Consider the following 17,367-nt stretch of genomic DNA (forward strand, 5'->3'; position numbering starts at 1 on the left):
CATATTATAAGGTAAGGTTATAAAACCACCATTTAAGATCATTTTAGTGAAAGTTTCATCCTTCAAGGCGTACCATTCACTGCTGAAATACTAAACAACCTGCTTCCATGGCCGAGATACAGGGCGCCCATATTATAAGGTAAGGTTATAAAACCACCATTTAAGATCATTTTAGTGAAAGTTTCATGTTCCTATCTCATAGAATTTAAGAACAATGATGAATAAATAATTTTCGAGCAAAATTTAAATGGCCGGCTGAATATATTACCGCAGGAGCCGCGGCCGCGGAATTTAAATGACCACGTCAAAGGGTTAACATTCAAAATATCTGCATTTTGCCCACAGAGTGTATTAATGTGTTTCATATGATTCTCAAAATAAATAGTGATTATTTCCATAAATAGCATTAACCAGTTCATCTTTGTAATAAATATGGGTAGGAACTGAATTCTTAAACAATATTTAGAGGAAATATAGAGTTTCAAAGAGTTAAAATTTCTTTGCCTCATTTGTTTGTTCAGATGAGAAACCAATGGCATATCTGTATACCCAACTGCAGTTCCAATGGACAGCTGAAGACTACAGTGACTACAGAACTTTTCAGAATGCATCATATGTTGTTGGTATATATATATATAATGAGTCCATTCTTGCATGATAGTGTGTGTGTCTAACTTCGCCAATTAACTGTATTTATAGAACCAAAATCTCTTCTCTTGCAGTATAATGGTTAGCAATCTTGTTCCATATTCATGAGCTCCTCATTTCAAACCTTATTCTGAGGATCAGTAATCCTGACTCAGATATTTTATGATTCTCCTCTGTCCCTACAAGTAAATGCTGAGCTATTTACACAAAAAGAGGCCCTGACCATTTCATCCAACCTCTTTCCCAAATTAATCCTATTGTTTCCTGTATGGAAAACTAAAGCAATTGGCATGTTAATCAATAAATCAAGACACACTAACATCAAACAAGATTCATTTTAGTATCACTATCTAATCTGTTGTTTGGTCTTATATGAGGGTTACTTCAAAAGTCATGGCAACTAATTTTTTGGGGGGCAAACACATTACAGTGAAGAAAGTTCAAAATATACTTATGAAAGGGCATGATATAACCTTCCAATTGGCTTAGTCAGATCAGGTAGATGTGAAGGGGCGTAGGTATAGTAGGCAAGAAAAATTGCACATTACGAAATTACTGTTTTTTTTCTCATTCTTTAGTTCTCGAAAAATTCAATTGTGATTAAGAAATAAAAAATTGAACACTTCATGTTTCATCAATGGAAATTATCTGATTCAAGAAATTGTCTCCTTCAATTTCATATCGTTCGAGGTTCACACAACTTGCTTCATGACATGTCCACTTTTGAACCTCGTTTAATTTGTGTGGCACCCACTTCTCTGCAATCTTGCGCATGTGTAGGTCTTTTCATAAAATTCAATGCACAGCTGCCTGGTCAATCCCTGTATGTCTCTCTAACTCCTTCAGAGACCAGCGCCTATCTTCCTCAATGCACTGGGCAATCAAGGCATGAGAAACATCGGTACGAACAGACACAGGGCGTCCACTACATTGCAAGTCGGCACTTGCTTCTCTTCCATGCTGGAATGCTTCTATCCACCTTGCAACAGTTCTGTATTGTAAAGCACAATCACCCAGAGCTTCCATAAGCTTTGAGTGACATTCAGTTGCATTTCTGCTGTGAAGCACTGCTATTTTCACGTAACAACGGTGTTCCAGCCGGCTAACGTTCATTCTCGATGAAAGTTATCATCACACTGACTTCGCGCTGGACTCGCTCCATTGTCCTTGGACTTCCGCATCATCTAGCGGCATCATTAGAAATCAAGACATTGCTGTCTCCCAGTGGCAAAATTTGTAAATTCCAGTCGGAGCTTTCTAAATTTCAGAAAAATTATGTTGTAATGACTTTTTAAGTAACCCACATATGTTATCTCCTTCCATGAGTTTTATTGAACTTGATTTGGATACTTAACATTATCAGCTTTCTGAAATTTGTCCATTGCCGTTATTCTAAAATATAACATAAATAGAATAGAATTTTCCCATTTTCTTATTATCAGATGATCAAAGAAGTCCAGAGAACTAGTAATACTATGTGTAATGCACCTTAATTGGAACTGTTTAGCATTGGTTGTTTTGGACAATTTCAACAGTGATACTGAATATGTATGAATGTATGAATGAATGAATGAATGAATGAATGTACAAGGGGTGGGCCCTCTTGGCCCTTGCACTGCGACCACAGTGATCTATTGTGCTTCCCATTTTGATTATCCCCTCAGCAATCCTGCACTTTGAATGAAGTGCAGAATTTGTACGTGGGGACATCGAAATAGTCACTTGGTTCCATAATCTTAAATAATCACACAGGATATGTGTGGCTGTTTCATTTTCTTCTTGACACCTCTCACAAGTTGGACTGTTACTTAGTCCCAGTTTGAAGAGGTGTCCTTTAAGGTGACAGTGTCCTGTAAGTAGTCTTACCACCCATCGTAGCTGGTTCCTGTTTAACTTCAACAGTTCCTTCGCTCGTTTAGCAGAGGGTCCTCATATGAGTCCTTTTACTTGCCTGAGTCCAGTTAAGGATCCCCAGTATTTATTGTGATTCATATTTGTCCAGTCCCTGATTGCCTTTCTGGCAACTCCTATAGAGATTCTACAGGCTGGTTCAGGTCCTGTGAATGGATGTTCAGCTCCAATCTTGGCCAATTGATCTGTTGTTTCGTTTCCAGCAATACCCTCATGCCCCAGCACCCATGTCAGTTGTACCCTGTTATGTTTGGCCAGTTCCATGAGGGTTTGGTGGCAATCCCAGACCAATTTGAGTTGATCTGGTGTTTGTCAATTGCTTTAAGTGCAGCCTGGATGTCAGATAGAATGTAGATTTTCCTATTTCTGTAGTTCATATCTAGATTCTCCATAATACATGCCTTAATGGCATATACTTCTGCCTGGAACGCTGTCATGTACTGCCCAAGGCTGAAACTAAGTTTCCACCAGCTCCAGTGCCCTTATTTATCTTGGAACCATCTGTATACCAGATGAGTCATACTTTTCTATCAGGCCAAAACCCGTCTTCACATTCACTCCTGTCAGGAAATCTGACTGTGAAGGGTTTTTCATATACATGTCTCAGTATCATTTTGTCAGACCCCATTAGTAATATGGGTTCTTTTTTCATGTCCTGAGTGATGTATGCATGTCCGAAACTATTGGATCTAGGTTTCCATCAATCACCGCACTGGAGACGGTAGATTCCTGCTCTGGCATCTGCCTCCAACGGTATGTGCAGTGGGGGGAGTCCAAGGAGTATCTCCAGTGCAGCTGTTCGAATTGTTCGAATTGCTCCTGTGATAACCAAGCAAGCCAACCTTTGCAATTTGCTAAGTTCTGTCTTGCTTGTCTTGAGTTTAACTCTGGGCCACAATACTGTGGCGCCTAATGTAATTATGGGTCTTACAACCGCAGTGTATATCCAATGCACAACGTGTGGCCGTAGTTCCCAAGTTTTACCAAACATATGTCTGCATGTCTAAAAAGCCTTATAGGCTTTTTAGCTTGTCCAGCTGCTTCTTCCATGTCATTTCCTTGTCTAATACTAGACCAAGGTACTTGACATAGCTGGAGAGCTGAATCATTTTACTGAAGAGGGTCAGTTCCTTAAGGTCCTTTATATTTCTCTTCCTGGTAAACGGTATAATTACCGTCTTATTGGGATTGATGGAAAGGCTTGTTCTTTCACACCATCGTTGGACCGTGTACAGAGCTGTTTGAAGATGCTCTGATAATGTCAAAAGGAATTTTCCATTTATGAGGACTGCTATGTCATCAGCATATCCTACTGTATAATACCCATCATCATTAAGTCCCCAAAGGAGATCGTCGATGACCAGGTTCCACAGTAGAGGCGAGAGCATGCCCACCTGCGGACACCCCCAGGGTCTCTCCTGAAAATGTGGCAGCTATGGTTCTGCTTTCCAGCATAGCACTGATCCACCTGCATATTGCAGGCTCTATGCCATGCTTTCCAGCAGCCTGTTTGATTATATCAAATGAGGTTCTATTGAAAGCTCCCTCTATGTCAAGGAATGCTCCTAAGGCAATATCCTTGTGTTCCATTGCATTTTCAATGCGTGTTACCACATTGTGTAGTGTGCTTTCAGTAGATTTACCTGTTTGATAGGCATGCTGGTTTCAGTGTAGAGGATATGTCCTGAACGCCCTGTCCCTGATATGCCTATCCACTATTTTCTCCGTAGTTTTCAAAAGGAAAGACGACAGGCTGATAGGACGATAAGCCTTAGCCACGGTGTAATCCAGTTTCCCATGTTTTGGGATAAACATCACCTACTTGCCTCCAGGCCGTGGGGATAAAACCATATGCCATGCAGGCTCTATATATGCGGCATAGGTGTGGAACTAAGAGTTCTGCCCCTTGCTGCAAAAGTGCCAGTACAATTCCATCTGTTCCCACTGACTTAAATGGTCTAAAGGTATTCAGTGCCCATCTGATTTTTGATTGCTTAATTATGACTTTGGCCAGGTTCCAGTCTATCCTGTTCGTCTTGCTTTGGCAAGTCCCCAGGTTTTGCTGACCCTGTCCGTCATTCAAATTATCAAGCAATTTTGAATCAGGAAAATGAACTCTGAATAATTCATTCAGTGTCTCCCCTCCTGTTTGAGTATACTGCCCGATAGGCAGCTTAATTGTGCTGACCTTGTTGGTCGCCTGTTTAGCCATGATTCTCACGAGTCTGGCAACGCCTGGAACATCACTGATCTCCTGGCAGTGCCTCTTCCATGAGAACTGCTTGGCTTTCCTTATACCTTTGTTGTAACAGTAAGGGCTTCCTTATAGGTGTCCCACTGCCCTGTTCTTTTAGCTGTATTAAACAGCCTTCTTGTTTTGGTTCTAAGCCCACTCAGCTGTTTGTTCCACCAAGGCACTCTCCTTGGTTCGCGAGTGGTCCTAGCTGGACAATTCTGATCAAAGGACAAGATAATAGCCCGTTGCAACTGGTCAAAGGACCGATCAACATCCTTTATTGTGCCCATATTTCGTGAGACGGTCTCCAGATTTACTTTTAGGTTGTCTTTGTAAGACTCCCAATTGGTTCTCTTAGGATTCCTATAAGTAGCTTGATCTACTGCGATGTTGCTTATATGAAAGCATATATATCTGTGATCTGATAGAGACGGCTCATCGTGTACATGCCAATTACTGATCAGGTTTCCTATTTTATTGGTCCCTAGTGTCAAATTGATAACCTCCTGCCTATTTCAAACCACTGAGGTAGGTTCGTTACCTTGGTTTAGAATATTAAGGTTCAAACTCACCAAATATTCCATCAGGCATTCTCCTCTTTGGTTGATGTCAGTGCTCCCACACAATGTGTGGTGCGCGTTGGCATCACACCCAATGATGAGCTGCTTTTTCCTACGATGGCAATATTCAACGATGTCCCTCACTTCTTTGGAAGGTGGTGGTTCATCCGAGTCATATGGAAGGTAGGCTGAAATGATGATGAGCTCCTCACAGACTCCACCCAATGTGTATGTCATCCTCACCGTTGTTCTGTCTCTGGAAGAGAATTCCAGCAAGGGTAAAGCATTAATATGATTATTAACATATATGCATGATCTCACATTTTCTCCAGGTACCACAGAGTAGACTGTTCCCCTTAAATTCATTAAGCCTCTTATTTGGCCCCTATATATCCAAGGTTCCTTAATAAGTGCTACATCTACTTTTCCTTCAGTAAGTTGTCGACATAAAAAATTGCTGTAGCAGCCTTGCTGTGGTGTAGGTCAATTTGAATGAATCGTATTTTGTGTGTAAATGTCATGTGTGCATGTATGTATGTTGTGTGTTCATTCTGTAATGCTGGGAAAGGTGTCTTCCTAAATACCTTCTTCCACAGCCCCTTTTCCTTTATCAGACCTGGTTTCCTCCAAGGGAAGTCCCTGATCTGGTAAGGTCGGGTTGACAAGAGAAGGAATTGTCTCCTCATCGGATGCTCTCTTCTGGTCAACTGAGGGAGTGGGTATATCTTCCCCCTCCCTCCCAGAGGCCGAGTTGGATGATACTGTATCTGACACAGGTTCTGCCTGATGCTGAACCTCAGGATCATACAGCATCTTAACAGTCCCCTGTGAGAGTCCTGTGAATATTTTGTAAGGGGTCCTCTGTATAATAGTATAAGAGTCCCGGTCTATGAATAAGATAAGCCCCTGGCCTTTTGACTCAGATTGCTTATCTAGTACCCCCCAGTTCTCAGTATGAAGTCCTAGGTTGAGGTCTGCAATCCATTTCAGCAGCTCTTCCTGATTCTGGGCAACTTCGTCCCTAGTCCGGAGAGCCACTTTAACAGGCTTGGGCAGGTTCCTGGCATCAGTAGCCTTCAGCCTGGTCCCTGATTCTAGCCTGTGGTTGTCAATGGCTTTGGTGAGCCATTGACCAAATTGTTGGTTGGCGCATGCATAAATAAGTGCACCTCCCACTAGTCTGTAGGATTTCAGGTGTGGTAGTTCTCCCTTTGGAGTCCTATGTAACACCTCCCCCAGTGCTTCCAGAATGGAATTCTGGTCATCTTCAGTAAGCTTATCCTCAGGATAAGTTTCCTTGAAGATAGCTACCTTCTGTATTGGTCAGAGCCTCACTGTAAATCCCTGGGCCTTTTTGGAGTTCTGGCCATTTCTGTAGGGATACTGCGCTCCAACCTTGGCCTCTTAAAGGTACCAGTGGGGGTTTCTCCCTGCTTGGACGAGCCTGCATTTCCTGGTTGCTGGCTGCCCCCTGTTCCTGCTTTGCTTGCCCCGGCTCTTGCCTTCTTCAACTTCCGTCTAGTGCATACAGACAAGGCTTTTTTCACTAGACGGAGTCAACCTATTCCAGAGACCAGGTGTCACAATTCTTACCCTACTGCAGGTGTGCTAGAGGTACTAGCCCCCTGTAGTGGTATGTCAGTACTACTGACTCCCAAGAGAGTTTTTGGTTTTATCTCAGGTAGGTTCTGAACCACTGGTTCATCCCTGCCTTTGGCTAAGGTTCAACAGCAGGTTCACTGGGTGCCTTAGTGGTTCACCAGAGCTTCCAGCCCCCTGCTGAAGCATTTCTCGTAGGGATCCCTTTGGAGGGGGGTCCCTCTTCAGTTTAATGTCCTTATGACCGCTTTTTTGGGGGGTTCCTTTCATTTTGGTCCCACGAGCATTGGGGATTTAAAAGGTCACCACCTGCAGTGCCCCATACGAGTGGAAGGCATAAATACAACAGGGTGCTGCCTGGTGCCCCAAGGGGATCATTCAAGACACTGGCTAATACCACCCCAGTGCCATGCAGCCCTCAGCACAATGCCTCACACCTTGGCTTAGGTGGTCTGGTCCTGTAGTGAATGAAACCCTCATAAGCCTCCAGGACCAAGAGTGCCTGTTCCATGGGAGAGGGGTATCCCAGATGATTAATGGGAGTGTGACACCAGTTAGTCATGAGGTTGCGACCAGGGCAACCTAGATGAGAGAGTCGCCCCTGGGGGGTGGCTTATGAGCTACCCCATTCCCACCCCTCCACATGGGTTGGTCAAGCCATTTTAGAGTGTTGAGCCCGAAGGCTTGCGGCACCTTATCGGTACTCAAGGGAGACAACTCAAATAGCCGAAGTTACCCCCATGGGAGTGCTCTCTCACATTCATTCCGGGTACACTGTAGTGACACCCAAGAGTCATTATGCCGGCATGGAAGGCTCTGGTCATAAAGCCATTGCCCTTTGTGGGAGCTTGGCCGCCAGCCCTGGTAGGTCATACCGATCCAGACCTCGAGACTGTCATTGCCCGGTGGGATCACGAGGTGTCCTAACACATACCTGGTCCATGATGCGGCCACACCAAACACACAGCCGTGGTTTAGCCAACCTCACTGAGGATGGCGTCATTACCACCCCACCTACTGAATGTGTAAATTTGGCTCCCTGCCTTTAGCTGTGTCATATACTGAAGTGTTTTTATACTGCAGCTGCCATGTATATTGAAATGCTGTAACAATTGAACACTGAAAGAGTTCTACATTATACAAGTGTCGCAAAAATCTAAGGATAAGAATGGTACTGGACCTTCAGCTCCTTATGGAACTGAGCTAACTAATCAATGAAGTTTAAATTACAACCAATTTTACAGCAGCTTACCCGTTATCGTTTCAGGCACACTGCTAGGTATCCATATAATGGGGAAAATTCTGGGAATGGGAGATACAGCGATGGTAATGGTAGGATCAACAGCACATGCTCTGGCCAGGGTGGTTTTTGCTGTTGCAGAAGTTTCATGGTTATTTTATATTGGTAAGATTGATCTTAATTTTTAGTTTACAGTTAATTAAGTGGCAAGTGGTAGTGTGATATGTTGGATTTTGCTAAGGAATTGTAATATTGAACTCCTAACACAAGCTTATGTGACATTCCAGCCTGGCACCATGCCCATAGCACTGTTTTAGTTCACTGGTTTGTCATCATGTCACAATATTTTTTAATATGTGCAAAGAAAGGAATCATTTCCTTCACTTGTTTATAAAACATTGCAATAACAATGGAAGTCAATAAAATGGTAGCTTGAACTTGATTTTAATACATCCAAAAACAATCCTTTGCATTGTAATTACACTGGATAGTTTAATGATTCAACCAGTCACAAACGCCCAGTCAGTGCTTTTCTTCAGCCAGTACATTTGTTTTGTCACTAATGCTAAAACTAGCTAAGAGTACTAGCAAAAATGTTTTAGAAAAAGAATTATGTCATAATCTATTGATAATCCTGTCACATCTTAGTCTAAATATGGTGCGACTAATGTGGGCAATAACAACAAACACATCACTGACATGCTGAAAAACCACAAAGTTTTGCTTCAAAGAAATGTTTTTATGAAAAGTTCTAATTAAATTACTAACAATATGTTCATACACATGTAAATATGCATAGATGAGAATGACATTCATATTCATGCATGTAGAAAGTTTCCTCTTAAATTCTGGCAAGAAGCCTGAATGATTAATATCCATTTTCAATAATAACTAAAATTAAATTTTTCCATTGCAGTGTAAATTCAAAATTTAACAAAAATGTAACTTTTCCTGAACACCAAAGGACATTTACAATACGGGCTTTCCCTCAAACTTTCAACCAGAATTTGAACATAATCAAACACAAATGTAATACCCTTTGCTCACCTTTAGTAGGTGTGTTACTACGTACAAACTTTTGTTCCAGGTGGCACCATAGTGGCTTTGGGACCCATTGTTGCTCCAGTCCTCAGATCTATGACATCCAAGACTGTCCCGCTATCAGAACGAGGTACTTTATCTCTCTATTATTTACGCTTTTTCAATTTTCAACCTGTGGATGTAATCTGTTGGCAATATTGTAACCCAAGTCAGTACTGACATATCTGATTAACATCTAGCTAGGATCTATAACACTTGCCGCAGAAGAAATTGCAGTGCCCCTGCTATTTCATATATGCAAGTATAGGGATAAAGTATATACTCGTATAAATATATTATTCTGGTAACCAGTCAAATATCTTACAGGCCAAAAAGAAGAGAATACCTTGTGTATTCAGATGCATAATGTAATAAAATTTTACACCACTCTTTTTATCCATAAAGGGAAAGTATTTGCCATCCTTGCAGCAGCAGATAATGCAGTGCCTCTATTCTCGGGTGTCTTATATACTCAGGTGTATAATGCCACTATCAGCTCTGCTCCTGCTACAATCTTCTGGGTTACATCTGCCAGCCAAATCTGCATATTTTTTCTCATCTTGTGAGTATATCATGCAAATAACAAACTACACTTATAACGAAAAAAGAATGGAAAGATACATCCATATGGTATTTTTTGTTCATAAATAACATCCATGAAATTTATCAAAATATACTCATTTCTACTTGACATAATACATTTTTCTAAGTTCTGCAGATTTCATCTGACACAGTGGTAATGCATGTGATTTCTATTCAGAAGGTACTTGACTGGAATGCTGGATGAAGATCCTGCCCACTTGCTCTTCCATTTCTCAAAGCAAATTCTGGGATGATTCACATCTTCACTGCTTTCTTTTGGATCCTTAATTACCATTCATCTTCACATCTCACTTGTCATTATGTAATGTGCTCATAATATACTGTGATAGACAGAAGAAAGCCAGATTAGCATACTCAGAAAAGATATCAATTGCTAGGCAATGGCAGAGTAAACATACTTCTGTGGTAATGGATAACCACACAACAGGGGATTTGTTGGAAGTGGTGTTTTCTATGCAGTCCATGCCAAGGCTATATAAGGGGAATCAACCAGATTTTTCTGTTAGTCAAGAATTACCCACCTCTGGGTTAGATACATCACATTAGAGTTCATTCACACTGTAAATTATGCAACCATTATTATTAAAAACAGCAGTCATAACATTTCATATACATCCGAGTTCATTATTAATTTTGTATCTTCTTGTTTTCACATACTAAACTATTCTTCACAGTAGATGACATGTGCAAATGAGAATTTCTTCAAAAGTGCAAACACAAATTTCAACAAACTTCCTCACACATTGCTCACTAAATAAAAGTTTACACAGTGTAAAATTTTTGTCCTATTAACCCTTTCAAGTATGAAATTTATCTAAATAATATTTAAAAATTCAGTTTCTATTTAACAGAAAACACACTGCATCTAAATTACAATGAACAAGGGGTTAATGCTGTTTATGGACAAAATCTGTTTATTCTAAGAATCATATAGGTCACAAAAATAAATTCTGAGTGTAAAATACAGTTTTTGGGCGTTAAAACAGATGTTACATACAGTTACCACCTTTATCATACATGTGTTGCACAACAGTGCCTGTTCATTTGTTTGTTCTGCAGTTCCTGCATCTCATTTTTAAATATTAACCCCATTATTGCCATGTTTAAATCAGGTCACCATTGCCATAAAGGAGATTTAAATCTGGCTGATTAAGGTTAAACATTAATTCTATAAAAAATATATTTTTTGGTTTGTTATTTAATGAGATGGACAGAAATGTTTCTTTCATCCTTCCAGGAAAGTGACAGGCCTAAAAGGATATTTTGAAGTATGAATGACAATTCTAAATATAAAACCAATTTTTGTATGACCACAATTATCATGATCAGTGCGACGAGGCATATGCACGTCATTTTGGTCTTGTTTCAGTTACATCCACATATCCCTCTGTGGAAGAAATTTGGAGGATACAACAGAGATAAGAATTCAAGAAAATAGCAGTGAAGAAGAGCCCTAGATTCTACAGTAACATCATTACACTGCAGAAAATATTAAAAACACAAAATTCCTTTTAGTTTGTCCACAGCCAATGCAGATGAGCTGCATGTGTGACTTACACTGATTCATACAAAAATGGCTCTTTTGTAGTTATAATGAGGCTGGTAAAGTGGATACACTGTGAAAACTAACAGATTCACATTATAATATTCATCCTCGCTTACAACACTGACAGACCAATGTGGTTTAAAATCACTCTTTTTTGGAAAGTTTTATTTAAAACAAATGTTATCATAATCGAATTATTTAGGAGTGTGTGACATTAAAATTTCTATGGTGAACCTACCCTCTAGTTTCAGTTGCTTTCCCTCTTAGCCTACCCTAACTCCCCTTCCTTTCTCAACTCTTCCCCAACTTCCCCTTTACCACCCACAGTTTTGGTTGAGGGGCACTCCTTTCTTAGCAGCAGTCTGAGCTACACCTATTTCTTGGTTTTAAATATGTATACTTATGTCGGTTAGCTTGAAAACTGTACTCAAGTGAGTAACATTTTGTTTTCAAGGTGTACCAATGGGGAAATTTACAGGTTGGTCTTTTGCTTCTCCTTCTTTCATCCATAGTTATTAATGTTATTACTGTTGTTGTTGATATTATTATTATCATTATTATCATCATCACAACTACATTTTATTTTGTAACTGACCTCTAGTCCCTGTTTGGTCAGGTTTATTCAGCTGTTTTTTGAGTGACTCAAATTTTCCCCTGGCTTCTGTTGTGCAAATAATTAAAGAATATAAAATTAAAACAATTTCCTTGTTAAATTAATCTACAGCTTGTATTAAGTCAATATACATAAAATTCTGTCACTATAGTGCTTAGAAATGACCACACAAAACAGCAATCTTCAGGACAACAAAACCCACTGACCACTAACCCCTTGGAGCCTGATATCAAGTGCAGCTGCCATAGTACACAACAACAAGACAGGATAACAATCGATCTGTGAGCTCTGATTTTCAGGCAAAAGTGATGACATGTTTAAGAATATATTTCATCAATGTCAGCACAAATTAAAGCACAGGTGCATTTAGAAACTGTGAAAAAGTACATGTTTACTGAAAATGAGAATTCTAGTAAGCCTGCTGCTTACAAGCTCTGAGAATCATGCCTCTGTTAAATGCAGTTGTTTAGCTTTACACTATGTTTACAAAAATAAAGACTTGAAGAGCAACTTCTCCAAGCCTAGTTGTCATAATGTTATGTGACTTAACATATCGACTGGCCCTATTGTTGATTATGTTAAATCCTTGGGTTATATTATCACTTAGTCGGTTACTTAGTTAATCAATGGCTGTATCATAAATCAAGTGATCAGTCATTGGTTGAATCATCTATGTACAATCTGCCATGGAAAAACTGGCACTGGGGCAGGTTTTTCTCCAAGTACCATTCAATCAGTCTCCCATTTCTCCCATCTGTACTCCTGTTTTCACAGTAAAAAGGAAAAAAATACAACTCTGTCCAGTGCAGACTAAGTGGAAAAGTTTTTTCATGTTTTTACCATACAGAGAATTTATTTCTATAGTGATGACTTCTATTCTGATAGTACTCCAGTGCTAGACTTCATATACATGGAATTTTGTCTTGTCTTTAACTTTTGCAGATGGTTTTTGCTGTGCTTCATTTATATACCCTGTTTTGTGTTGGTGCAGGTGTCCAGAGATATGGACTAGCTCTGTTGATTGGGTCCTAAGGAGTAGGTTTTATCTGATGACAGACAGAATCCAGTTTCCAAAACGTTTTAAATAAAAACATCACATTGGATAATGTCCAGAAACACAATATTCTTTCAAACTGAATAACACACAGAACACAAACATAGGCACCAAACTTCAGACACTTGCCGCTACACAGGCAACAACCTGACAACTATTAGTCTTGTTTAATATAAACTTACTGTAATTCACAACGGTTCCATCATATGTAAGTCCCGCTTTCTCCTTCATGCTCAATTTACAGTAAAAAGTTCATTAATTAAAAATATCCAGCAACTAAATATAACACATAATTTGAAATTTAAAGTGTATAGTTTTATATATTTTATAAGGCAGATAATGCAGAACACATAATTTAGTTCTGTGAGCAGTGAATTTGTTTGTAGTCTATTTAATAACATTGTCATTCATAACTCAGACCATATAGCATTCAGTGGTTGGACAGTAATGGATAATGAACTTGAAAGGTTGCAGAATGAAGTGGCAGTATCCTAATTTATGGTACTATCCTGGAATTTGTCTGGAGATACTGAAGACAACCATAAAATGCCTCAGTCAGGATAGTCAATGTCCAGACTAAGATTCAAACTAAGCACCTCCCAAGTACATGCCAGAACTGACACCACTGGGGTAATCCTGCTCTCAGCTGTGTAACAGTGAAACTGATGATGTCAGACTTACAGCGATACTCTTGTGAGTCTGAGCAATAGTCACAAAAGTGGACACAGGATACAAAAATGAAACATACTAGGGGAAGAATTAGCCAAATATTTTTAACTTACATGAACCGCGCCATAGCTTAAGCGGCTAGTTGCTGGCTTCCCACCGTGGCGGACCGGGTTCGATCCCGGGTCTGGCCAAGTGGGATTTGTGGTGGACAAAGTGGCACTGGAGCAGGTTTTCTCAGAGTACTTCGTTTTCCCCTGCCAATCTTCATTCGACCAATTGCTCCACAATCACCCTCACCTATCATCTGGGGCTGGTACAATGAGCCCGAAGTGGCCGCAGTACAAGGGACTTAGTCCCACCTCACTAGCAAAAAAAAAACTTACATGAAACAATAACTAAGTACAGAGCTTAGTAGAAAGAGAATATGGATCACACACCAAAGCAAAATGTAATTAGACAAGCACTGAAGTATAAATGAAGTCTGGATGAAATCTCCAGCATGAATGGAACCAGAACAGATTATACACAGAGTGTTGATGTAAACTCTGAAGGTCAATAATTTTCTGCCCTCACCCTCAAACTTCCTTAAAATATATATTTATTTCTTATACATAGATTTTATATTAATATTATAACGAAAGCAATTTATTTTCCTAAAAACATTAATGTTATTTTATTTTCACAAACAGGAAAACTATAATTCTTCATACACAAGTAAAATTTAGCTATAAAATTATTTACAATGGTTCTCATAGTACTGAAATTGTATATACAATGGTTCCAAAAAATACTAGATATTATTTTTCAAATTTTAGCTAATTCTATATATGCATCCCAGGAAAATAGCATATAAAATGAAAACTAATTATATAAAAAGAGGGATTTCACATGGAATAGTGCCTGAACAATATTTTAGTGTAAGATATTAGAATAAGAACATCAACTCCTCCCTCAGAAGGTGGTGTTGTAAAAGTACCTAAAAATAAATCGAGGATCAGATGACCAACCTGATATTTACACATAAATACAAAGCATTCCTTACTAATCATGGCCCAATCGTTTGCAGCTGAACTCGAAGACATACATGTGGCACAGGGTGAAGCTCTACTACTCACCTCCATCTCCTGCCCAGGTTCAGCTACACCATCAATCTCTCAGCATGCTGTGGTGCTTAATTAAGCACAGATAGAATTTTACCTTTATTTATCTGGACTTAACCAAATCCTGCATTTTAACTAACACAGAAGACTCCTCTTCCCTTTGAGTGCAACCTCAACATTGCAAGAATTTACAAACTCCATAAAAATGCTTATTCTAATGGATTCTTGTAATGTCTGAAACTGGCTGAAATATGCAATGAAAGGTCTGTCTTCTAACTTCAATTCACATTTAATACAGTATAATTTGGCACCAAGGTTTTAATAATAATGTATGGCAACATTTCTTCTTATTTGAAGTAGTAATCATAGGGATATGAAAATAAAGAATAATTAAAAATTCACACAATCTGCAGTAATGAACCAAAGACTAAAGGATTTTCTTAAACGACTGCTATATAGGTGTCATTCTTTATGAGCACAATTCTTACCCATTGTTTGCTGCTAGCTCACAAGTCCTACCCACATTCTGTCCATGAATTTGTTCTATGTGCATACATGTGAGAACAATGTGTCAAATTGCACTGATATGACATAACAGACATAACACAAAAATCAGTTTAAATCCCACTAATTCTTAATGTGCATACATTATGTTATGGGTTGTTCTAATGCCACATCTGAAATACAACAACTTTCTTTTATTACATACATAAGAGACCGCTGCAAACCAGCAATTATACTTAACAGTAAAACATGTTATGGTAATGGCACATGAACTGTATTTGAAAGTATAACTGTTCAATTTTCTAATCCAATCAGAGGAACACATTTACATCACACCTGTAATGAAAAATAACCCTGTTTATAATATACATTGATAGGACCTGTGTCATCTGTACTTCCTGCAACTAAAATGTTACCATGGTAGCACAGTTCTCCTTTTATTATGTTCATCACACAGTCACAACCCAACTTCATAAAATGAATTTCAACAGGACTTTTGAAAGAAAGAAAAATATTATTTGCCTTGGGTTTACTATACACTGTATTTTTTCACAGAATTACTGGGGTTTTGGACTTTTTTCATCATCCGGAATTCTAGGTAATAGAGGACACGACGTTTCAGAAACTGGATCTCTTTACGTCTTCAGGTGAGAAAGGAAGACACCTACTCAGTTGGGCCCCTTAGAAAGAGCTAATCTCAATCACTGGACCCCGCTCTTTCTAAGGGGCCCAACTGAGTAGGTGTCTTCCTTTCTCATCTGAAGACGGAAGCAGATCCAGTTTCTGAAGCGTTGTGTCCTCTATTACCTAGAATTGCGGACAATGGAAAAAACCCTAGTAATTCTGTGTGTCATCCACCATCATCAGAACCCTTTAGGATCTACTGTATTTTCTGTTCTTCAATATCATAAAACAATTAATTTGTATCATTTTCCTATTTTGCCTCTTTTACAAGATGCCAGCTTCCACGGATGTGTAATTTCAAGCTTCCCATTGAGGTCTAAGTTCTTGAATTTCACTGCCATAAGTGGGGTTTATCAAAATTTTGCAGTTGTCACCAACTGAAACATGGACGTTTAATGATGACAGAATAAGTATTTGCACATATGTGTTCTGTGACATCGTCAAATCTGGTTCAGTGAAAGCTCAGAGGAATGGGAAACCTTCATGCCAAGAAGGGGGAGACACTGTATGCTGCCTCTGTAAACTGAGATTTAACTGCCAACTGACACAAGCTACTGGGCTGTAGTGCAAATTCACATGATGTACAGCTCTCAATGCATAAAAGATGGAGGGGAGGAGCCGCTCTCAGATTCTGGAATGTGAACTTTCTCAAAGATAGGGTTCACATGACCTTAAAAAAAATACAGTAAAACAATGGACGCTAGTTAGAAAACACTTGTTATGATGGTTCTGAAAAGAAGCCCCTGTTTTTGTAATGATTTTCCATAATGAAGTCCCTGTTATAAGCTATACTTGCTCTGACATAGTTTCACTGCATTTCAAGTTGCTCAACTGGTGTATTCCTGTGCAATATGCTGCCAATAACAGAAACATGTCACAAAAAGCTTGCTGCAAAAAATACAGGTCCTTGCAGAGGAAATTGCTTATGAGAAATGACAAGCAGAAAGACAGGGAAAATGAGCAGCAAGAATTCCATTAACAAAATTATTTCTCCATCCCACCCTAATCAGCATCAGCCAAGGCTTCTCCTTAATTCCCTCTTTTGTTGTCCTTTCACATTAAGGCTTACAAGTATATACCCCAGGCAAAGATGATTATGGTTGACAAAGCATTTTACAAACTGACAGCTTATGAAGAGCAGGAAATATAACTGAGAAGGATAATATTTAAAGTGTTCAGATTGAATTTCTGCATGCTTGAAAAATGTTGTCATCGCCTGGAAAACTGACAGCCACTTCAGCTACCATATTCATAATGATCACTGAAAGGGCACGGCCCACACAGGCTCACTCCCTTCTGCCAATTCAGCATCTGTATTTG

The 17,367-nt window shown here is 39.3% G+C and overlaps 1 protein-coding gene across 2 annotated transcripts in view; it reads left to right on the forward strand.

Annotated features, from left to right (window-relative positions):
• Window positions 1-12,555, forward strand: part of LOC111862421 (proton-coupled folate transporter) — a 31,957-nt gene extending 19,402 nt beyond the window's left edge. For both annotated transcript variants that reach the window (XM_023847805.2, XM_023847807.2), the window contains 5 exons: window positions 522-623; window positions 8,222-8,359; window positions 9,282-9,365; window positions 9,680-9,836; window positions 11,247-12,555. In XM_023847805.2, the coding sequence (XP_023703573.1) occupies window positions 522-623; window positions 8,222-8,359; window positions 9,282-9,365; window positions 9,680-9,836; window positions 11,247-11,334 (569 nt within the window). In that variant the 3' untranslated portion in view covers window positions 11,335-12,555. The remainder of the gene's footprint in view (window positions 1-521; window positions 624-8,221; window positions 8,360-9,281; window positions 9,366-9,679; window positions 9,837-11,246) is intronic.
• Window positions 12,556-17,367: the final 4,812 nt, after the last annotated feature.

This window comes from Cryptotermes secundus, unplaced genomic scaffold, assembly GCF_002891405.2.
Source record: "Cryptotermes secundus unplaced genomic scaffold, Csec_1.0 scaffold741, whole genome shotgun sequence".
NCBI lineage: Eukaryota > Metazoa > Arthropoda > Insecta > Blattodea > Kalotermitidae > Cryptotermes > Cryptotermes secundus.